At 44.0% G+C, this 23088-nt stretch overlaps 2 protein-coding genes and 1 long non-coding RNA gene across 6 annotated transcripts; 1 reads left to right on the top strand and 2 right to left on the bottom strand.

Moving 5' to 3' along the window:
- LOC133471248 (small conductance calcium-activated potassium channel protein 1-like) lies at window positions 1-8442 on the bottom strand. 4 transcript variants are annotated; one of them, XM_061760636.1, is made up of 11 exons: window positions 6365-8442; window positions 6199-6294; window positions 4782-5551; window positions 3888-3983; window positions 3523-3813; window positions 2787-2908; window positions 2558-2699; window positions 2376-2486; window positions 2082-2209; window positions 657-735; window positions 221-582 (listed from the first exon to the last, which is right to left on the bottom strand). In XM_061760636.1, exons 3-11 carry the CDS (start codon window positions 5535-5537, stop codon window positions 355-357), a joined length of 1953 nt encoding a protein of 650 aa, XP_061616620.1. In that variant the 5' UTR covers window positions 5538-5551; window positions 6199-6294; window positions 6365-8442; the 3' UTR covers window positions 221-354. The 4 variants fall into 4 exon arrangements, with proteins under 4 accessions (XP_061616619.1, XP_061616618.1, XP_061616620.1 ...); XM_061760637.1 differs by having other exon boundaries at window positions 666-735; window positions 6365-8440; XM_061760635.1 differs by having other exon boundaries at window positions 1-735; window positions 3894-3983; window positions 6365-8441.
- Window positions 8443-9830: 1388 nt separating this feature from the next.
- chrna11 (cholinergic receptor, nicotinic, alpha 11) lies at window positions 9831-22999 on the top strand. Its single transcript, XM_061760662.1, has 10 exons — window positions 9831-10143; window positions 11136-11275; window positions 11354-11398; window positions 12373-12482; window positions 12555-12634; window positions 14626-14793; window positions 14965-15159; window positions 17774-17860; window positions 19224-19333; window positions 20477-22999. Exons 1-10 carry the CDS (start codon window positions 10092-10094, stop codon window positions 21173-21175), a joined length of 1686 nt encoding a protein of 561 aa, XP_061616646.1. The 5' UTR covers window positions 9831-10091; the 3' UTR covers window positions 21176-22999.
- On the bottom strand, window positions 14694-20431 carry LOC133471343 (uncharacterized). Its single transcript, XR_009786191.1, has 3 exons — window positions 19497-20431; window positions 14957-15155; window positions 14694-14825 (listed from the first exon to the last, which is right to left on the bottom strand). It is a non-coding gene; the product is annotated as an uncharacterized LOC133471343 (long non-coding RNA).
- Window positions 23000-23088: the final 89 nt, after the last annotated feature.

Here is a 23088-nt window from a genome sequence, read left to right on the forward strand (position 1 = left end):
GACGTGTTTATTAGAAATGATGACATCATCATACGGTTACATTACAACATGGAGAGTGCCCGCTTGCAAAAACCTCCTTTTCCACTCCTATGGAATTTATTTCACATTTGGCATCACACACAAAAAAGCCAAATGTACATTGGGACTGTGAATTTTTGTGGTACATTTGCTCCTATTGATCTAAGCAGCCGGATGTGAACCCCTTTTCTGTTCCATTTCTGCTTCTATGGTTATAAGACGCTTCATATTTGCCACAATTGGTGGTGGCACGAAACAAATGCAACGAGCAGCATTTTCCTGTTCCGCAATACACTACTCCTCCCTCCAGGGGGCGCCAGACGCCCACTTTCCCATCTACCTGTCCTGGCTGCCGCCAGCACCGTCGCCCTTCTTCTCCCTCTCGCGCAGCAGGTGGCGGATGGACGAGTTCTGCGTGGACAAGGTGCTGGCGAGCAGCGGCATGAGGCCGCGGAAGCCCTCGCGCAGCTCCTCCACGTGCTTCTCCAGGCCGTGGACGTGCGTGTCCAGCTCGGCCCGGCAGCCCTGCACCTCGACCAGCACGTCGCCCAGCGTGGTTTGCAACTGAGGGGTTCCCAAAGCAGCGCTGCGTTCGCACTCGGCTCGGGATTCGCAAGAAAGCGTGCGTGTGCACTTGCCTCTCTCACCTTGCAGAGGTCCACCAGCGTGCTGCCTTGGTCGGCCAGGATCCTCTTGTCCACCTTGACGCGCCGAAGCCTGGACACACGATCGAGAAGCCGCGTTGACGATGGCCTCACATTGAGACGTGAACGACTCGGACGCCATCCACTCAGATGTGTTCTATGCCACTTGTTTTCAAGCCCTCGAAACCCGAACCCTAATCCGGGTTTGAAACTATTTTGAAAACCTACTTCGAATCCCTAAACCTGTTTTGAAACTCTAACCTGTTTTGAAACCCTACTTTGAAACCGCAACAATGTTTTGAAACCCTAATCCGGTTTTGAAACTCTATTTTGAAAACCTACTTTGAAACCCTAACCCTGTTTTGAAACCCTACTTTGAAACTCTAACCTGTTTTGAAAGCCTACTTTGAAACCCTAATCTTGTTTAGAAACCCTAACCCTACTTTGAAACCCTACTTTGAAACTCTAACCTGTTTTGAAACCCTACTTTGAAACCCTAATCTGGTTTTGAAACTCTATTTTGAAAACCTAAACCCATTTGAAACCTTACTTCAAAACCCTAACCCTGTTTTGAAACCCTACTTCAAAACCATAATCCTCCTTCGAAACCCTAACCATGTTTTGAAACCCTATTTTGAAGCCCTACTCTGAAACCTTCATTTGGTTTTGAAGCCCTCCTTCAAAACCCAAACCCTACTTTGAAACCCTAATCTGGTTTTGAAACTCTATTTTGAAAACCTAACCATGTTTTGAAACCCTAACCCTGTTTTGAAACCCTACTATAAAACTCTAACCTGTTTTGAAACCCTAACGCTGTTTTGAAAGCCTACTTTGAAACCCTAATCTTGTTTAGAAACCCTAACCCTGTTTTGAAACCCTACTTTGAAACTCTATCCTGTTTTGAAACCCTAATCCTGTTTTGAAACCCTACTTTGAAACCCTAATCTGGTTTTGAAACTCTATGTTGAAAACCTAACCCTGTTTTGAAACCCTACTTCAAAACCATAATCCTCCTTCGAAACCCTAACCCTGTTTTGAAACCCTATTTTGAAGCCCTACTTTGAAACCTTAATTTGGTTTTGAAGCCCTCCTTCAAAACCCAAACCCTACTTTGAAACCCTAATCTGGTTTTGAAACTCTATTTTGAAAACCTAACCCTGTTTTGAAACCCTACTTCAAAACCATAATGCTACTTCGAAACCCTAACCCTGTTTTGAAACCCTATTTTGAAGCCCTACTTTGAAACCTTAATTTGGTTTTGAAGCCCTCCTTCGAAACCCCAACCCTACTTTGAAACTCTACCCCCTGTTAATTCCACATTTTTTTTCTCCCGTTGAACTTTACGAGTTCCCACCATCACGTTATCGGCGTGCAAACTTTTGAAAGGTTTTATCTGGGCCTCATTTTTCGGCGTCTTACTGGTGGATGGCGAGCAGCAGTTTGCGCTGGTGCATGCGCACCATGGTGTGGTCTTTCTCCCTGGAGAGTTTGGTGTGTTTGTAGATGAACCAAGTCTCCCTCAGCACGTTTGCTGCCGCGATCTTCATCTGCACGGGACGAAATATTCACTCCACAATATTTTACAAGCACTCGCAGTCAGACTAGAAACGGCAGTATAGCACAAGAACTTAATCTTAGACTCCAAACCCTTGCACTACAACATACCGATTAGTCGTAAATGATAAAATGATCAAATAAAAATCGTAATGGAACCCGTTTGGAGATGTGCGAGTCAATCATGAAGTTGTGCACGTTCTTCTCGGCCCGCGTCAGCTCCAGCTTCCTGGCCACCACCGCCACCACCAGGACGGTGCAGCCGGCCCCCTGCAGAAAAAAAACATTTTCAACATCCCTCCGACTAAAAGAGTTGAAGTTTTCCGGAATTTTCCGCTCACCATGATCCCGGTGAGGAGGCAGATGCTGCGACCGCAGTAGGTGTGAGGCACCACGTCCCCGTAGCCGATAGACAGGAAGGTGACGGAGACCATCCACAGGGCCTCCATGTAGTTGCTGCTCAGGTCTCTGTAGTTGTGATGCCTGAAAATGTCGACAACTTGAAAGTTCAACAGGTTTGCATTTCATCTCGAAAATTCTCTTTTTAAAAAACGCATCGAAGTCGCGGACCTCTCGCATACGTGCAGCCCCCACGCCGCCACGATCCACAGGGAGACGCTGAAGATCATCAGCACGGTGCCCGGGTAGGTGGTCATCAGGGTCTTGCCCACGAAGCGGGCGTTGAAGTGGATCTGTGGGCGGCCGGACGGTGGTTTAGGCAACTAAACCACCACACTCTGAAATTGTGATATGAGCCACTTGGAAACCATACTAAACTACCATACATATTTTATTATACCAAACTGTACCAAACATACCAAATTTGACCATGCCACGCCAACTGTAACCATACCATATCATGCAAAAAAGTACCAGAAGAAACTGTGCCATACCGTACCAAATCAAAATACCATACCATACCGGACTCTTATGACACAATACCAGAACAAAACTGCACCATATCAAAACAAACTGTAACACACCATATCGTATCATGCCAAAGCCTACCGTACTATACATGTACTATATCATACAACGTACTAGTATATACCAAACCAGACTGCACCATACCAAACTGTACCATACTATAACAAAACGTACCATACCATACCAATTTGTTACAGACCTGATCGAACTATACAATGCTAAACTGTATTACACCAAATTAGACCTAACTATACCATATCATGCGATAACAAATTGTACAACGCTAAACCAACCAAACTGTACCATGCCACGCCAAACTGTGCGATATCGTCATATCTTACTTTTCGATAAAATGTTTGGGACCGGCTGCGTCAGGTACCTTGTTGAGCGCCCCGATGCTACGCGACGCCGTGTCGGTGAAGAGCCTGCTGTGCAGCATCATGGCGCGGCCCAGCAGGTAGAGCCTGAGGAACATGGGCAGCGCCAACACGATCTCCAGCTCCGTCTCGGACAGCACCGCCGTCGTCGGCGTCCGCCGCTGCAAGTAGGCCAGCAGGCCCACCGGGTACGGATGGACGGCCGCCGTCGCCAGCTCCAGCGCGATCAGGGCCAGGCGCTCCGTCGTCATGGCGATGCGCCAGTCCTCCGCGCTGCTGTCGTGGACGTACAGCTAGGGTGGCATTGTTAAAATATGCGAGATGAAGCCTCCAGGTAACTACTGAAACGCCAATTGCGTCGGGTTACCTGCACCTCGCAGCAGTGGTACGCTACGATGAGGCCCAGCAGGATGATGGTGGAAACGCTGATGATGGATTTGAGTGTGAGTGAGTAGACGGAGCTCTGTGGGTGACGCACACGCACACACGCACACACACACACACACACACACACACACACACAGGTCAGGACAAAACTCAATCTATGGACTGGTAACAGAGATCCTATGCATAATCTTATCATTTATCATACATCGGAATAATCCACGTAATGAACACCATTTTATGGACGTGCTGCGCTTTTCACGCAGGTGCTGTGTCAAAGTGGACCGTGCCAGCGCAAACTATAACGTATCAACTTGTGCCACAGCAAAATGTTGAAAAGAAGACAGAGAATGTCGGGTTTGGGAGCATTTCACAGCAAAACCAAAGCACATCTACTATTGCTACCACAAGGTCGTGTATGGATGTTAGCTAATTTAATATAGGCTACCACCGCGAAGTAGAATATACCATAAGGTCCCTCAAGTGGTCAAGGGGAGATATAGCTGCCAGTGCAGTTTCAGTCGCATTATTGAACAAACGAAATAACAAAACAAAATAAACATATAATAAACAACAACATGCAAACTGGCTGACAGCTAGTTAACAGCTCGCCGCTAACCTGAGCTCACAACAGTTTCCTTCGTTGACGCTCATGTCTCTCACCAGGCCAGACCCCGCCTTTTAAAATCATACACGCTTAAAGTCACAGATAATACAGTGTTGAAAGTGTGGAGGGTCGCCCCCAAGTGGACAACAATAATTCCTGCACTTCCCGTGCACATTTTGCAGTTTAATAACGGAAAATAATTGTTTTTATCTGATTAGTCGATGGGCTAATCGGTAGAATAATCGATTGGAAAACTCTTCGATAACGGACCTTGCTGTAGATGCTCCAGGAGAGTTCCGTTTCCATGACCATCATGACCACGCCGAAAATCCCCACGGCGAGAGCGCAGTCGTTCAGCCTCTGCCTACGTAGAAAGAGCGCCCTCCTGCGCACCAGCCGCCACCCGATGCTATGCGTCTTCCAGTAGTGGTCGTCCTTGGCCTCCGCCTTGCGCTTGGGGCTGGAGGGGCGGGGCGCCCCGGGCAGGAGGCCCCGATCCCGATCCGTCTCATTGCCGGGTTCGGGCGGCTCGTCGTCCCTGCTGGTGACGATGATCTCCGGGAGGCTCTGGCTCATCTCTGAGGAGAGGCGAGCCTGCCTCTGGAGGCTCTGGACCGGAGGCCTCCTGGAGCTTTTGAAGGGGGACCCGCAATGGGCCACGTCATTAAAAGCGCAACCCTTCTCCTGGATTCTGGAAGCTGCCGAGTTCTTGGCTTTTCGCTCCTTCCTCGGACAACTCTGCCGTTTCTTCTCCTTGCATTTGACTTTGTCGGCCCTCCTGGGGGAGCACGGCGAGGCTCGGGCGCACGGGTGGCCGTTGTATAAAGGCATGGTGGCCATGGCCTGGGTGCGGTCCAGCCACACCGTGCGATCCGCACACCTCTGGAGGGACGGGCGCATCCCGCGCTGGGGGGGGCAGGCCCGGTGGGGGGAAAGCGTCCTGGGGGGAGGCAGCAGAGAACGCTGGTCCGCCACCTCGCATTCGTCCACCAGGGAAATGTTGAGCATGGACGTGGAGGAGTGCATGTTGACAGGGTTGACTTGAAGGGGAAAAAATGGCAATTAAACATGCTGAAATACATTTAAAACAATGTGCAAGCTTAAAAATATGTAAAACAAAAATATTTCATATATTTTGGTACCTGGTTTGGCTGCATTACACTGAAAAAAATATAATCAAATATATAATATACTGTATATACAGTACTATTATTTCTATTTGAAGATTTTATAGCTGTATCATAAGATATTTCTGCCTTTTTACAGATTTAAACCAAATTTTAAAAGTTAGAAAAAATATCTTAAAGTTTAAATTTAATAGAAATCTGTCTGTTTTACAGACTATGGAGTTGCATGTTTTAAATATTTACCATATAAAACAAAACATTCTAGATTTCTTTTCTTTTTTTTATGTTATTAAAACTTTACAATTGTAATCATCTAGAAAAGTCAAGATTCAATACAAGAACTGGCTGCATTTCAAAAAAAAAAAAAAAGATATTCAAATATGTATGTGTCAAAAATGTATGAGTTTGTTTCGGATAAAGGGTAAAATAAATAAATAAATAAATACATAAATAAACTCCCACAATTTGGCTTTACGTTTTTCATTGGACAATTCCGATATATTTATAAAAATGATATCAATTCCGTTTTCAGTTTGTCAGTCAGAAAGCAACCGCCTTACCTTTAACAAAACAAGTGCTATACTTGCTATTTCTTCAGATTTGGAAAAATGCTGTTGCCTGTGGAATAAAACAGTAACTCCTGATGCATGTCCTCACTGGAAAAAAAAAAAGTAAAGATGAATGGATGAATACACTGGTAACAATTGTTTTTCCTTCCTAACAAACCTGTGCATCAGCAGCAGCCTGCTCATGCCAGAGCTCCTCCCATCGATTGCAGCAGAGGTTATCAACCTTTTCCGCATATGATGATGACATGTGACCACACACACGCACACACACGTGGACACACTTTTATCCATTACATGTCCCATGCATTTATTCTCTTGGCTGGCCGCGGTCCCGCCATCAGGACGTCTTCCTCAAAGCTGGGCTGAGTGACAGCGCCGACTCAACTTGCAGATGTTGCAAAGGCAAACAATCATCTGTGTGTGTGTGTGTGCGTGCGTGTGTGTGTGTGTTTGTGTTGCCAAAAATCAGCCTGGGTAGAATGACTATTACATCACTATTGCGGGCCCGAGCAAGCGGTGCGAAGGCCCAATTGTAATTGATTTTCTTTGTCGTCATGGAAGTTTTGAAAAAAAGCCACTTTGACTTCGCGACATCAAATTTGGTAGACATGTCTACCTTGAGTACACCCACAAAAAAGTCTCTATAAATCATGCCCAAAAACACACGGGCATTTTTTTCCCAGGGGCCGTGTTGGTCAATTTCAAGATGGACTCCTCCTGGAGAAACAATTTAAGAAAAATGTAACCTCCAAAATCAGCTTTCAGTTCGGAACATTTAGGCACATTTATCACGGGTAGACTGCAAAAAAAATTTTTTCGAGAATCTATGCCTGAAAAGACAGGAAGTCTGCCGTTTTGGGTGAAAGCAAATGGACTATATTTGTATTGTTATTATAAGAATCCTGACTATCCATTGGGAAGATTACACTTTAATCAAGCAAGACCAAATACTTACTCGCTTATGAAATATCAAATATGTCACCTCTTAGCCGAACAGGTGGAATATTAAGCGCTAAACTCATAACAATGACATGCAGCAAGGTTATTTATCCAAATCCGCCCGACAGATGGATCGGCGGGGGCAGGCGGATACGGCTAGTAGCAGGATAAAGAATCGTATTCAGGGTGGGATGGCCGGGTGGGCCTGGGTGGGCGGGAGAGAAGCGAACACATAAGGGTCCCACATGCCCATCAAAGTCATGCTTGGATGAGTTTGGGGTGGAAGAATCCAATTTAACAGCTATGGGCCGGGAACTAAAATGGAGCGGAACGGATATTCCCACATCTTCTGCCTCAAAAGTTTGACCTAATTAACTTAACATGGTGGGCGAAAACAGCTGTCGCTAATGCTTTAGTTAGCTTATGTCGCTACACTAGCGGGTGAAAATATTCGAAAAAGCTCCCGGGGCGACGACATCATTGACATCTTGGCGACATGATGAATCCCAAGTATTATCTTCTTTTTTTGGGGGGGGGATTGAATCGGATGAGATGAGGTGAGGGTACCTAATGAAGTGTCCCGCCAGATGTTAGCCCTCCACCAAACATCTCGCATCTGCCAGCCGGTTGAATTAATTCAAGCCTGCCGCCAAGAAGCGCGCCAAAAAAAGACTTATCTTAGCATGTCTATTCTTGTGTGTGTGTGTGTGTGTGTGTGTCCAGTCATCTTCATTTAGTCTCCTCTGTTGTTATTGCGTCACCCCCGTTGGCATCCCGGCTAAGTGGAATTAAGCCGAGGCGCTCGCGGGCCGCTAATTGCTACAGCTGTTAAACGACGAGGATTCGCAGCTCCCCAACGAGGAGGGGTCAACGGACAATTGCCAGTTGATTTTCTGCTTTGCATAATGATGAAAATATAATCCTAATAATGATAACTAGAGAATGCAATTTCTGTCGAAAAATTCAGCGTGAATGCTGAAGAGCTGAAAGGCTGCTCCTTTAAAAGGAGGCGGTAAATATTTCAAATCTTTCCTCATTCCAGAATTTGATTGGGAAAATGTGGGAATTTGTTCCGTATGTCCTGAATGAGCCCAACAGTTCGAACAATGCGGAACAATGAAAAATGTGGGAATTTGGGGAATGTGGAATGACTTTGAATGGACTGAACATTTCTAAGTGGGCCAGCATGCAGTAACAAAACAAACCACCAGAAGGAGCTCACGCTTCAATTCTGTCCTGCAATCCCAATTAGGAAAGATGAATGGAGTTTTCCCAACCGAGCAAACCTGTTATTGCCCACCCTCCCTCGAATCCCACTTTGGAAAATTGCATCTAAGTGGCACGTCCATGATGGACATCGCCCATTTTGACGCAGAGCTTGAAAAATGGGGGAAGCACCCCCCCCCCCCCTACCAGGGAAGAGAGGGCTAATTACGAAGGGCAGAGTCCAAGTAATAGGCTCCTCTATTATACAACCCAAGTCTCTCGCTTCCTTACTGTACCTTCCACCATTGAAGCCCCCCCCCCCCCCCCCCCCCCCTCATTCTCACCCACCTCCGAATTGATCAGCTACTTGCTGGTGCTGCCCTTGCATCAGCGTTCCGTGGAGGACAAATGAGGGCAATCGGGTATAAGTATGCATACTGTCCTGGAGCTTACCGGCACGGCGTCAAATTTTGTTGATCATTTGGAGGCTTAGTCATGAAAAAGACAGCAGCAGCAGTGGAATGACATGAAATTTGGCAGACAGCGTGATCATAATAGGACAAAGAAAAATGTCTCAAGGACCCACGCTTGAAACTGAACAGGAAGTCAGCCATTTTGCTTTGCAGCAGACATGGCTCAGTCATGAAAAAGACACTAGTTTCACCAATCGACACGAAATTGGGCGGACATCTATATCATAACAGGACAGATGAAAAAGTCTCCAGGATCCATGCCTAAAATTGAACAGAAAGTTGCCAATATTGCTTTGAAGCAATTTATCAAAGTTTGATGTTTTGGAGGATTCAACATGAAAAAGACAGCAGTTTCCCCATCAACATGAAAGTTGGTGGACATGTCTATTAGTGTATAACAGGATGCATGGAAAGATTAATGATGTTTTTTCCCATGCAATCAAATGTGGGCGGAGTATGGCATCAAAGTTTGATGATCATTTGGAGGCTTAGTCATGAAAAAGAGAAGTTTCATGTCTATCATTACAGAACATAAGAAACAGTCTCAACAACCCATGCTTGAAATTGGACAGGATGTCAGCCATTTTGGTTTGAATCCAACATGGCTTAGTCATGAAAAAGACACCGGTTTCACCGATGGGCATGAAATTTGGCGGACATGTCTATCACGACAGGTTGCAGCAAAAAGTCTCAAGGACCCATGCCTGGAATTGCACACAGAATCTGTCATTTTGGTTTGAAGCAGCAATTTGAGGCACTGGTGACTACTCTTTATATCGAATCTATTTTTACACTTTGGCATTCACACCTGCTTATATAGTAGTGATGATTTCACGGCCACTATCCACTTTACTGCTGTAAAACATGAATCCCCCCCCCCCCCCCCCCACAGCCCCCCCACTCGAGGCTTCTTCCGTTCTATTCTGCATTTTTTTGTGTACACGCTGACCTTCAGTCTTCTTCTGCTGAGATTAATAAGGTCAGCCCCCAGCGACAGAGCCATTAAACATCAGCCTCCCTCCATCTTCGACCACTTCGCCCTCACTGCCGATCGCTTTCTTTTTTTTCCTCTCTCCATTTTAGTCCCACCTCTGTCTCTCTCTCTCTCTCTCTCCTCCAGCATCTGCTCCTTCCTTGCCTCGCTGCCTTTCCTGCAGCTTCCTCCCTCTCCTCCTCCTCCTCACCCTCATTCCTGCCTTCCCGTCTGCCTCCTGCCACGCTTCTTCTTCTTCTTCTTCTTCCTCCTCCACCTCTCCGTCGACCAGGATGTGGCGTTCGGCCGCACTGCTCCTCTCGGGAATCTCGGCGCTGATCCAAGGTGAGCTCGTGATGGTATTTACTATTGGAACTATAAAAATTGGAGAAGAAAAGTGTCACCTGTTTGCTCTGCCTACTCTACGCCAGAGTGGGAAACGATTCAGGGATGCATGTCATCTTCTTGTGTGACTCATAAGCAAACTGAGGCGGAGGGGGGTTTGGGGGCACGGATCAAAGGAATCACACGTATGGACCGCCACGCTTCCATCTTGCCTGCCTCCCTCTTGTTTGCATGTGTGTGTGTTTGCAGGTGCACGTGTTGCTGCGGCTGAAAGGTAGAAACTTGAAAGCCTCTCGCTTGTGCGTTTGTTGTTGGCGTTGCAAGTAACGCCAAACACGAGACACACAATGCAACATGCCATAGACGGGCTAACGAATAGCATCGATAGTCGCGGTGTTATAACCCTTGAAGCAACGACAAATATAACGACAAATATTAGTGCATTTTACTAATTCCCTTACAGTAGTTGTGTATGTCTTCATTTTTCAATATTATTGCATAATGCTGCCCCCGGTGGCCGAGTCGTGCACACCAGAAGCCACCCATTTTCTTTTAGAACATGCAAACTGGAGATTCCCACCCGGAACCTCAGAACTGTGAGGCAGACGTGCCATCCACTAGGCGACCTCACATGCTTTCGTAGCCACTCCACAAAAAAAAGGGATCTATTCGAGAGTGATGCTCATTTGAGAGTAAGTTCATTACAGGTTCATTAGAGTCAATAAAAGCCTGATGAAGTTTTCTGCTGCCACTAATTAGGCTTTGTTTACCAATCTGCCATGTTCCCCGCGAGTCTTCCGTCCTTGTTGTCGCCGCTTTATCGAGCGCGAGGAGCCCGGCCGTAAAATGTGACAAAACGAGGATGAAAATGGTTTCGTTTATTGCCTCTTTTTTTTTTTTTTTTGCTAAATGAGGTCAAGTGAGGTCAGCTCCAACTCCTCCAATTGTCATTTTTCACCCAAATTGGAGCACGAATCCAAATCCCTTTGCAGTGTCTTCAGGGGGTCCTCACCAGAGAAACCTGCTGAAGAACCTGCTGAAGGACTACAACCGCATGGAGCGCCCCGTGGGCAACGACTCGCACCCGCTGACCGTCACCTTCTCGCTCAGTTTGATCCAGATCATGGACGTGGTGGGTGTCGCCGCCCCCGTGGGACCGTTTTGTGTTCAAAATGTTGAAAGTGTTTCCAAATGGATTTTTGGCTGGCAGGACGAGAAGAACCAGGTGCTCACCTCCAACATGTGGCTGCGGATGGTAAGGACGCCTGAGAGGTTTGTGGTGTTAATAAACTTGGGAGTCGCGCTCACCGGACACAACATTAGGTACACCGTCTTGTTATTGGGAAAGCGGAATTTTCCATACAGCTCTTGTACTGCATCTCATTTGATGGTGTACCTAATGTTGTGGCCAGTCGGTGAACTCTGCACGTCTATTACTATTTTTTAGTGTTACTCTCATCACAATTTATGGTTTTATACTTGTTTATCATAACTCTTGAATTCTAATTGATTTTTGTGTATTAGCAATAACTTTTCAAAAAAATGGAACAAACATGTCTAGCTTTGAAAAAAAAAATCAAACATATTAATACTATATTGATATGTGTATATATATTGATATAATACTTTATTTATTTTGACAATATTTTTATGATTATTCTTCAAATACAACTAAATACTAATCATGTATGATTCATTTAATATTTAGATTTTTTTTAACATTCACGAAAAATATTTTATATTGATGTATTCAAAATAATTAATTATAAACCATATGTCGTTATTTGTAATAATAATTCTTTAAATTCTGATTTATTGTTGATATTTCTTTATTGATTTATGAGTAACATAATTAAACATTGACCACATGCATCTCACTCTGGGGGAATAAAAAACAAAAACTATTCATATTCAAACCGTACATCATTAATTCAATACAAAAATAATACAGTAATTACTTTCATTTTACTTGAAAAATTCAAACTTATTTTTTTTCAAAAGTTAATTTGAATTAGTTACAGCGTTTGTTTTATTATCATGCAATTCATTTTTAAATATTTTAGATATAACTTTAAAAAAATATATATTTTACGTTGTCATTTTTTTTTTTTTCTTTAATTTTAATTTTTTTTTAAATTAGTAACATAATTAAAAATGGACTACACAGAATTAGAAACACAGGACACGTGTGTGTGTGTGTCTGTGTGTGTGTGTGTGCGTGTGATCAAGAGCTGGTTCGACCACTATCTCCAGTGGAACCAGAGCGAACATCCCGGAGTTAAAAACCTTCGCTTCACCACCGACCAAATCTGGACGCCGGATATTCTGCTATACAACAGGTAAGCGTTGAACACACACCGACACACACGCACGCGCGCGCGCGTTCTAACCGGCCTGGCGCGCTTCCTCAGTGCAGACGACGACTTCGACGCCACCTTTAAGACCAACGTTCTGGTCAACTCCAGCGGCTATGCTGAATATTTGCCTCCAGGTGGGTCACGCTGAAAATAAGAACAAAAATATTCCATTTGACAGCATCAATAAATTCGGCACAGTTTATACTAAAGGCCAACTGGCAAATTTGGGTGAAAAACAACAATTGGTGGAGTTTGAACTTTCACCTCGCAGACCATCAGCACATTCAGACAGCATCAATGGATTACGCAAAAATGCATTTCCCGGATTTGGATTGAAAAAAAGAAAAAAATATATATTTTCAGTGAAAAAAGTAACAACTTTATGACAATTCAATTGCAATTTTACAAAAACAAATTTGTAACGATGCGCGAAAGAAGTGCTCATTTCACGAGGATACGTCTGTAATGTTATGGGATACATAATAATAAGAAAATCGGAATTACGCAATAGTTGAATCGCAATTTTATTACAGTAAAATGTAAATATTACGTGACAGATAAGTTGTCATTTTTCAAGAACACGTAATATGATGAGGAAAATGGATTTTATGAGAATTAAGTTGCAATACAGCAAGAATAATGTGATAATTATGGGCAAAAAAGGTTTTCTGTTTTAATTTCAATTAAAATGAAAAAAAAACTACAAATCCATGTATAATAATGTTTAGTGTTATTTTAAAAAGGCTAATCAAGGCCTCTCCCCCAACATGCAGTTGAGTAAATAAGCATTATGCACGTAGCGGACTATCCAAAGATCTTACAAATGTTTCTTTTCTGGAGACTCAATGAGAAAAATAAAAAAATAAAACATTTAAAAATGGAAATGCAGCGACATTTTCCAGCGCGGGCCTCGAAATGTCATGTCCGCGCGAAAGAGGCGCTTTCAAATGACAGACTTTTATTTTTGGGTCAGTGCTGAGCGAGAGTGTCGCCTCAAGGTTACGAGATGGATATCTGCGAGAGGAGCGGAGAGGCACGCTGCCAAGCGAGGCACCGGCGCACACAATATGATTCCCTCGCCGGACACAACATTAGGGACACCAGCCAGCTGCCACAAAATCGACAACTCCATTTTTCCTTATTCGGGCAATCACTCCACCGGTTGGTGGAGTTTTTGTCTTCTGCCATTTGTTGGCAACCTGGTGTGCAAGTGAGTTGAGGCGCTTCATTTAGACACCATCTTGTGGCATCTGTAGGCAATTACAGGACAGTATTGCTATTTTGATTATTATTCACAACAGGACTTCTATTTCCTCTTTTCTTTCGTGTAATAATCAGACTTTTACTTCACAATGTGAAAACTTTTTTACACCTAATATGAGGACTTTCCCCCCCTCAAATTACAACTTTTTCCTTTCCATTATTATCATATATATTTTTTCTCCTATTATTTCTTGTGATGAGTCAAATTTATCTCGAGTCACAGTAAACTGTGGTATTCTCTTAATTTTACAACCTTTTCGCGCCGAATTATTTTTTGCCCCATTTACCATTTCTATTATCTTTTAACCCTTACAATATTAAAACAAAATCATACCTAATATTATGACTTTGTTTCCCGCAAATATGAATTAATGAAATAATTAATTGATTACACCCCCCCTCCCATTATTATGACTTTTTTTGTCCTAATATTACTTATTTCCCGTGATTAATCTAATTTTTTTCTTGTAATAGTACATTATTCTCTTAATTTTAATTTTTTTCCCCATTTACTATTTGTATTAATATGATTTTGTGCCTTACAATATCCCAATTTGAGTTCACAGATTTCTTTTCCCCTAATGTCACCTGTTTCTTGTGATAAATCCATTCTTTAAAATAGTAAATAGTAAAATATTATTCTGCTCGTATTAAGACTAATGGTCAGTCCCAAAATGATTTGTATTATTGTGATTAATTTGATATGTTGTCGGGATGTAAAAAAATCAATAAATAATAATAATAACATAAAAAGCATATCAAAATGGAAGCGGTGAGTCCATGCGGCGGTCGTCCGTCGTCACCTTTGCGCTACGTGGCGGCGACTCATTGGACGGACTCCGCCGACCGGCCGTCTTCGCAGGCATCTTCATGAGCACGTGCAACGTGGACGTGCGCTGGTTCCCTTTCGACATCCAGAAGTGCGTCCTGAAGTTCGGCTCGTGGACGTACGACGGCTGGCTGCTCGACCTCCAGATGAACGACGCCGACGTCTCGGGCTACATGCCCAACGGCGAGTGGGACCTCATAGGTCAGCCCTTTTACATGCTGCACATGCAACCACTACAAAATACATCCTTAATCTACTTCAATCCATTTTTCAGGTACTTTACCTGAGTGTTTATTTCTCTAAACACTTTTAGACTTTTACTCCCTATTTGTGAAAACAGAAATCTGTACTTCCATCCACGTACCCTTTTAGGCGTGCCCGGCGCCCGGAACGAGGTTTTCTACGATTGCTGTAAGGAGCCGTACCCGGACGTGACCTTCGCGGTGACCATACGGCGCAGGACGCTCTACTACGCCCTCAACCTGCTCATCCCCTGCATGCTCCTGTCCTCCATGACACTCCTCATCTTCGTGCTACCCGCAGACTCGGGGGAGAAGATCTCGCTGGGTGAGTCAAAAAAACAAACAAACAAGCAAAAACAAAACAAAACAAAATTCATTAAATACATTAGTGTACAGCTGTTAATAAAACAATTGTATAATAATAATAATACATTTTAAAAATGGCAACAATATTATACAAAAATAACATTTAAATACTATTTTTCAGATGCAAAAATAAAGAAAAGATAGATTAAAAAACCTTCAAATACAAATAAAAACTTAAAAATAACCCTTACTCCAAATAAAAGGTTAAGAATAAAATAAAAATACATTTTTGACAGTTCGTACTACTACTACTATCACTACTAGTAGTAATAATAATCATAATAATAATAATAAATAATAGTAATGCAGATACTGTTTTTCAGGTAAGAAAAATAAAAATGAAATATTGAAATAAAAAAGTAAAGAAAATAAAAATATTATTTTACACTTGTTAAACTATACTACTATTCGTACTATTAGGCCTACAACTGCTATTACATACTATTACTACCACGAAAATGACCACTTCCACGATACTGCTACTACTAATAATAATATTCAGATTCTGTATTTCCGGTAAAAATAAAAAAATATTCAATTAATTGACAAATTTCCTTTTACTGTAAGTAATACTACTGCGTACTACTACTATTACTACTACTATTATTATTAATAAATACCTGAATAAAAATTAAAACATGATTTGTATACTGCTTTTCAGGCCCAAAATAAAAATAAAAAATTCACTTCTGTTTGTGGAGATTACACAGATTATTTAAAAACATTGTCAATCAATTTATTAATTTAAAATATGTTATTAAAATTGAAACCGTCTTCTGCAGCGGGAAAAAGTTCAATAAGTACGATTTATATAGCACTGCTCAGGCATGATTTTCCACTTTTTGTTAACATTGTGAAAATAATTTTGAATTATGACTCCCCCCCCCCCCCCCCCCCCCCTTCTTGTTAATCTTATTGACTGCGTTAGCATTACACTGAACATTGCTAGCTAACCTTAATTGTTGTTGTTGTTTTTTTTTAATGACGACATACTTTTGCATTTCTGCCATATGACGTTCAGATGGCTGGAAAATAGCGCGGTACACAACCGAACATTTTGCATCAAGATTCTTGCGAGATGATGTCGCTCCCTGCAAGCGCAAACGCGCACACACACACACACACACACACACACGAATGCAGATAATTTAGAGTCAGCAAGATATTTTTTTTGGGGGAAAAAAATAATAATCTTTTTGATGTGTGCAGTAAAAGTCTCCAACTGGGACACTCGCCCCCGCCCCCTTCTTTGCTGCGAATATGCGGGAAATATGATCCTAATATGCGCACGTTGATCGTGCAAGTGAAAGACGGGGGGATGAAAGAGGGGGAGGAGATTACAGGATGAAGGGGGGAAGCCAGCAAAAAGGAAACGGGAGAAGGTGGAGGACGAGGTAAACCGGGGGGAAGTGGAGCACTGTTACAAAACGATGCGAGGCCGAAGACTTGGGAGAGGAAGTGTTCATCGACTTCAAGATATTTACATGAATCATTTAGTGGTTTATTTCCATATTCCTTTAAAGTCAAAATACCTTCCACAAATCCTTGTTGTCAGTGAATGTGCGACATTAGCAAGGACACGTCCACGTCTACGAAGTTGTTACGTAGTTACAGCTGTTTAGTAAGTTACTTCATTCCAATGGGGGGTGGGGGGGGGGTGCGGCTGTGTTCAGAATGAACCAATCGCATTTCAAGTCATGTGACATGGGAGTCGGCGCATCCCTGCCAGCCCAAATAAAGTTCAGATGTTCTAGTTGGCTTTTTCTGACATCTCCTGACCACATTATCTCTGTTGTTCATTTTTACTTCCCCTCTCGATTAAAGATCGATTTTTTTTTCCAATTGAGGTTTACAATTAATGGTGGATTTTTCCCCCCAAATTAATTCCCTTTTTTTTTTTTTTTTTTTAATTGACCTAGCATTTGAACTGGGGTGTGTCGACTGAATCATAGATTCTAGTCATTACTAGCCAAATGTACATAAGTTATCAATGTAAATTTCAAAAAATATACATTTTAAACGGCTTATTTTTAATTTATCCTTGTCTTTATAAAACATATGTATTTATTTATTTATTATTTAGTATGATAACTATATTTTTTATTTATTGTATGTTCTTTTGATCCCCCCCCCCCCCCAAAAAAAAAGTTAATATACCCTGTACAAAAACAAAAAAAACAAATAAGTATTTATGTAAGTATTTATTTGAATAATGCTGTCGATGTATTATATGACACATTCTTTCTTTTCTTTTGACTTAGGCACCTTTTACATCAGGACATTTAGAGAATGCCAGAGAAGCATTTTTGGTTATTGTTCGTGTTCAGAGATGTGAATTACGACAGCGCTGTTGTTGGATGCAGATGCTGTTTGGACCCGCGTAAAATAAATGCCCGGCGAGTATTACACTATGTCGAAAAGCAATTTAGCGGATGAGCCCTCATGGTGGTTCGTCAAATAATGTTGGCCGCTCGCCTCAGCCAGGAGACTCACGTTGACTTTCAGCATGAAAGTGATGAATTATTTCATTTTTATTTAAATCTTTTTTTTTTTTTTTTTTTTTTTTTTTAAAGGGATTACCGTCTTGCTGTCGCTGACTGTGTTCATGTTGCTGGTGGCCGAGATCATGCCGGCCACGTCCGACTCGGTCCCTCTCATAGGTACGTTTTTATTTGTATTTTGAATCGTGTAAATATAGCGTGGAACTTGGCTGCTACAGAAACAAAAGGAACTTTTGGTTCTTGAAGCCTTTAGGTCCCAAGAACTGAAAGAACCCAGAACAAAAAGTTCCCGGAACTTAAGGCGGAAATTCAAAGGTACTTTCCATTTCAGGTGCCTTTTAGTCCCCAGGAACTAAAATGATCAAGAGCCAGCGGTACCACAGTTCAAAGTTCGAAATGCGCCTACAGGTACTTTTGGTTCCAGGTAGTAGAAGGTTCCCTGAACCGAAACTACACAGAACCAAAGGTTTCCATAATGCGGCTACGGACGTAATGGGTAGGCTACTTTTGGTTCCAGAAGCCTTTTAGGCCTTGGAACCGGGTACTAGGGAACCAGGCAACTATTAGCTAATGCTAGTGGCTAATGTTAGCAAACTTCACTTGTAACTCCGGCTGTACAGTATAGTCATCATTCTGTGCTACTTTGAAGCATATTTTGACCTAAATCGCAGCTAGCCAGACAACCGCAGAGCTAACTCGTGGCTCGTGCTAGCAGCTAATGTTAGAAAACTTGCATGCTCAACGCCTTAAGACCACTCACGGCGTGGCTGCTCCTATTGGATTACGTGTGACCACAAAAGCCAAAGAAAAAGACCACAAAAAAATGCGTTACACTTTAGGCTGCAGTTTCAGCACTTTATTTACTTGTTTCTAGCTCATCACTGGGATTTTACGGCCCCTGTTAGCTCCCGTTTCCTGCCCTTGTCACGTCCTGCTTTTCGGCTTATTACTGAGTGGGAATGGGTTATACTGGCGGACCCCAAGTCTCATATCATCATATTTTATAGCACCGCTGGCACTGTTTCATATTTAATCACACTTTTACAGGGACTGAAACACGACTACATTGCATGAATGAGAGACTTCATTAAAGAGCTTTTACAACCTGGAAAGCATGGAGTGCATATCAAAGTGCGACAAAGACAGGACACTTGTCGCTAAACGGGGGGGCATTATTTACATGGAAACACGGCTACATTTTAGGAACTGGGTGTAGAGTCTGTAACCACCTTTGGTTCTGGGCGCTTTTAGTTTCAGGGACTAAAAGGCTCCGAGTACTGAAAGTACTCATTGCATCTGTAGCCGTATGTCATGCTGAAATTGCGAGAACTATGGTTCTGAGTACTTTCAGTTCTTGGGGCTAAAAGGCTCCCAAAAACAAAATACTGAGTCTGAGTCTGTCGTCAAAGTACCCATTGTGGCCATACTTCCACCTAAGGTAATGGGAACTTCTGGTTCTGCATACTTTCCATTCCGATTCCAAAAGAATGAAATGCACAGTAATCGTGTTCTATGCTTCCAGGTCAGTACTTTGCCAGTATAATGATCATCGTGGGCATGTCCGTTATCGCCACCGTGGTGGTCCTGCAGTACCACCACCACGACCCCAACGGAGGGAACATGCCCAAATGGGTGAGACTGGCACACTCCCCTCCCCTTCCATCCTCATTGTGATCAATATTTAGGTTGTAGCTCTTTGTTGTCAGTCGGTGACTCATCTCGGGTGCTGTCAGTCTGCCTGGTTTAAAGCATGCTGCGCTTCGGATGCGCTATCATTCTCGGGACCGTCTCTTACCTGCGCTGTAAACGGAGTCAGTGCAGTAATGCAGGATCCGCCCACCAACTCGGAGGAGGCGGCGGTACCCCTGCGGAAAACTCCAGCTCTGCGTCGTCTTCGTGTTGCTGCTGAGGGGGGGGGGGGGGTTGGAATGGAGCCAAAAAGTCGGAAGCGCGTCACTTTTTCACCAGATTGCCTTCAAAATCCCGTTTTCCTGATTTGCCTGCGCGTCCCGAAGCAGCCGGGACGGGTCTCAGTTCTCGTTGAAGCAGTTGGATTGATGCCCCCCGACAGGAGGTCATAAAACGCCAGTTGTTGATTTGATTGTTTCCCAGGTGTGCCTTCCATGATGCCATTAGTTATTCCATCCCTTGATCTTGTAAAAACCGCAGGTCATAAAATCCAGGACAAAGATTTTATGACCCCCCCAGGTGTGCATTCCACGAGTCTTACGACGGTCACGTAGCGTTCTCGTTTTTGATCTTTCGACGACAGCCGATCATAAAACACCCAGACGTACATTTTATTTCTTAAAGTTTTCATTTGTGTGTGCAGTCTTCTTGTAGTTTTATGACAGTCATGAATCCCCCTAGGATGTACTAATATCCCAGACCAATATTTGATAACGTCCAGGCATAGTTTTAAGACTGTAATTCATCAATCTACCTTTGCTCTTTGACAGCGTTACTGCGGTGGGATGCTATAAATAAATGAAGGGTCATAAATCATTCACTGAAGCGGAATCATCTACAGTACCGCAAATCCAGAGTGTACTTTTTTTTTTTTTTTTTTTGCTTCCAGTGTGCATTGCTTTGTACTATTAGGACTGCAATTAATCATCCTACGCTTTGATCTTATTGGGCGTGGGTTGCCATAAAGTAATCGAGGGTCCGCTCCCAGACGGCAATCGAGGGTCATAAATCCTCGGCCGTTTGACAGACGCGGAATCGTCTGCCTCTCGTTCTAAAGAGGGCTGCGGCTTGCTCCTCTGTGCCCAGGTGAAGCTGGTCCTTCTCCAGTGGGTGGCGTGGTTCCTGCGGATGAAGCGCCCCGGCGAGACGGAGAAGCCGGGGAGGCCCCCCTGCGCCCCCCACCTGCGCCGCTGCTCCTCGGGCTCCCACAGCGGGAGCATCCCCAACCACGGCGATCCGGCCCTGCACCCGCTGCAACCGCAGACCTTGGCCCCCCTGCACCAACCTCACCTCCACGCCAAGTCCAGCGCCAACAACAACGGGAGCCTGCTTTACTTACAGGGGATGGAGGAGCCCTCGTCGTTGTCTGACGCCACCCAGAGGTGCAACAACATCCCCGCGGGGTCCCGCAGCCCGCCTGCGCACCTGCCGCCCCACCTCCGCGGATCCCCGCCGCCGCCCGCCCCAAACTTGGACGCCGCGGTCTGCCCCAGCACCGTCTCCAGCGGGGGCGGGTTTGGAGGCGGCGTGAGCGGCGGCCCGTGCCAGGCCCCGGGCCACGGGGACCCGCTGCTTCAGGCCATCCTGGAGGAGGTGCGCTACATGGCGGACCGATTCCGCGAGCAGGACGAGGCGGAGCGCGTGGCCGACCAGTGGAAGTTCGCGGGCGCCGTCATCGACCGCCTGTGCCTGGTGGCGTTCAGCGTCTTCAACATCATCTGCACCATATCCATCCTCATGTCGGCGCCCAACTTCGCCGACGCAATTTCTAAGGACTTTGTCTGAAAAGCCGTGAGGGGGAACAAAGCGGATGAGGGGGAATTAAGCTAACAAGCTGGCTTGGATCCAGCGGGACTTCACATTGTAGACTAGAAGACAGAGGAAAATATGTGGATTTCACACTGTGCACTGCACTGACTGAACTTGAAGAAAATAGACAAAAAAGTGGAGTCAAAGCTTTCCGGCTTTTAGGAAAAAGATCGGAGGTCTAACAGAGGCGTGACAGCGTCTGTGTGAAATGGCCAGAATGGGGTTGTGAAGTTCAACAAAGCGGCAAGCCTGCCTTTGCTGGGTTCTGTGCAAAAGGCAAAATGTGAAGGATCCCAAGCGGCTATTTTTCCACTTTTATTCCTTTCGTCACGGTTTTGTATAAACAGCTCCGACACGGATGAGGGACGAAAAGAGACCTGGCCTGCCTTTGCTGTGTTCTGTATAAAAGGCAATTTGCGGCTATTTTGCAGAATCTCTGCATGAAAGCAGCTCAACTCTCATCAGTAGTCAGACCGAAATATATACACTTTGCTCGGTTCTGTGTGAAAAGGCAAAAGAGTGTAAAAGCCCCCTTAGTTTACCTCCATGACTCGAATATTGTAATTTTGCAGGGTCTCTATGCGAAAGCGGTTTAACCCTCATAAGTGATGAAAGCATTTAGCTTTGCAGGGTTCCGTATAAAGCGGGTATGATTTGACAGTTTGGCAGGATCTCTCTTTGAAAGGTGCTTGACTCTCTTAAGACTGACTTACCTATTCCGGTTTGCTGGGTGTTGTATGAAAAGGCACAGGTGGATAAATGCCGGGTGGACTCAAACGGCTCTATTTCGCGGGATCTCTGTGTGAAAGAGGTTTAAATCTCATTAGACTGACACATAGTCCGGTTAGGCTGGGTTCTGTGTAAACTTTAGCCTGTTACAGAGCCAATGCGGCTATTTTGCACGATCTCTGTGTGAAAAAGAGCTCCAGTGATAAGAAGGACACCTTGGAGAACAAAGAGAAGGATATGCAGATTCTTTTTTTTTTTTTTTTTTTTTTTAAGAGCAGCGCAGAAAACAGTAAGCGAAGAAGGCGCTCATCCATTATTCAACCCTCGGCGTCTAATGGCCATCAAATTAAAAAGTCCTCCCGTCGTCTTTAAGCGCGACTACTTGGCTTTGAAAAGACGACCTGGGCACTTTGCATTTCCAAGGGCCTCGTTATTCCCGCAGCTAACACGCCTCCCCAAAAAGGAATTCAAGCTGCGGTGGAACCGAAGCAGATCTCAGATCGGCGGTAAAGGTTCCGCAATCAACAGGGACGAGCGACGTCTTATTCAATGCGAGCAAAGTGTGTCATTCAATATGCGCGGTGCCGCAAAAAGGATGAGGCTGCTTTCATTTGGTCGCTCTTGTCAAGGAACAGAAAGCAATCCAAATCCATAAAGAAGATTTCCTGCCCCGTGGCACATTTGCTAATTTGTGTCTAATGGAGATCTTCAGCCAGACGAGAGAAGAGACACAATAGTAGGCACAACTCAACCTCATGGCATCCAATACTAAAGAGCTGTAACACTTGCTAAAAATCAGGTTTCAAATGCTAATTATTTCTTTGCTTTCGCCATTTGTTTTTTTGAATTAGCCTGGAATTTATCAGAACACAGATGGTAGAGTCCGATGATTGCGAATATTATTCTCCAAGAAACAGGAAGTAGCTTCAATGGCGCCAGTGTTTCGCTTTTGTCAGAGAGATTTATTTTTCTTTGAAATCGTGTCACATACTCACCACACTCAGAAAATAAAAATAAAAATGATACAGTACTGTCGTCTTACGAGCCAGGAAAATAAACAAAAAGCTTTCACATTTGTTCGATGAATTGTTTTCTTTTTGCTCTTTCCCTTGGCCCCAAAATGAAAAATGGTACATTTCCATCCTCTTACATCATCCTCT

The sequence above is a fragment of the Phyllopteryx taeniolatus genome, chromosome 21 (genome assembly GCF_024500385.1).
Source record: "Phyllopteryx taeniolatus isolate TA_2022b chromosome 21, UOR_Ptae_1.2, whole genome shotgun sequence".
Classification (NCBI taxonomy): domain Eukaryota; kingdom Metazoa; phylum Chordata; class Actinopteri; order Syngnathiformes; family Syngnathidae; genus Phyllopteryx; species Phyllopteryx taeniolatus.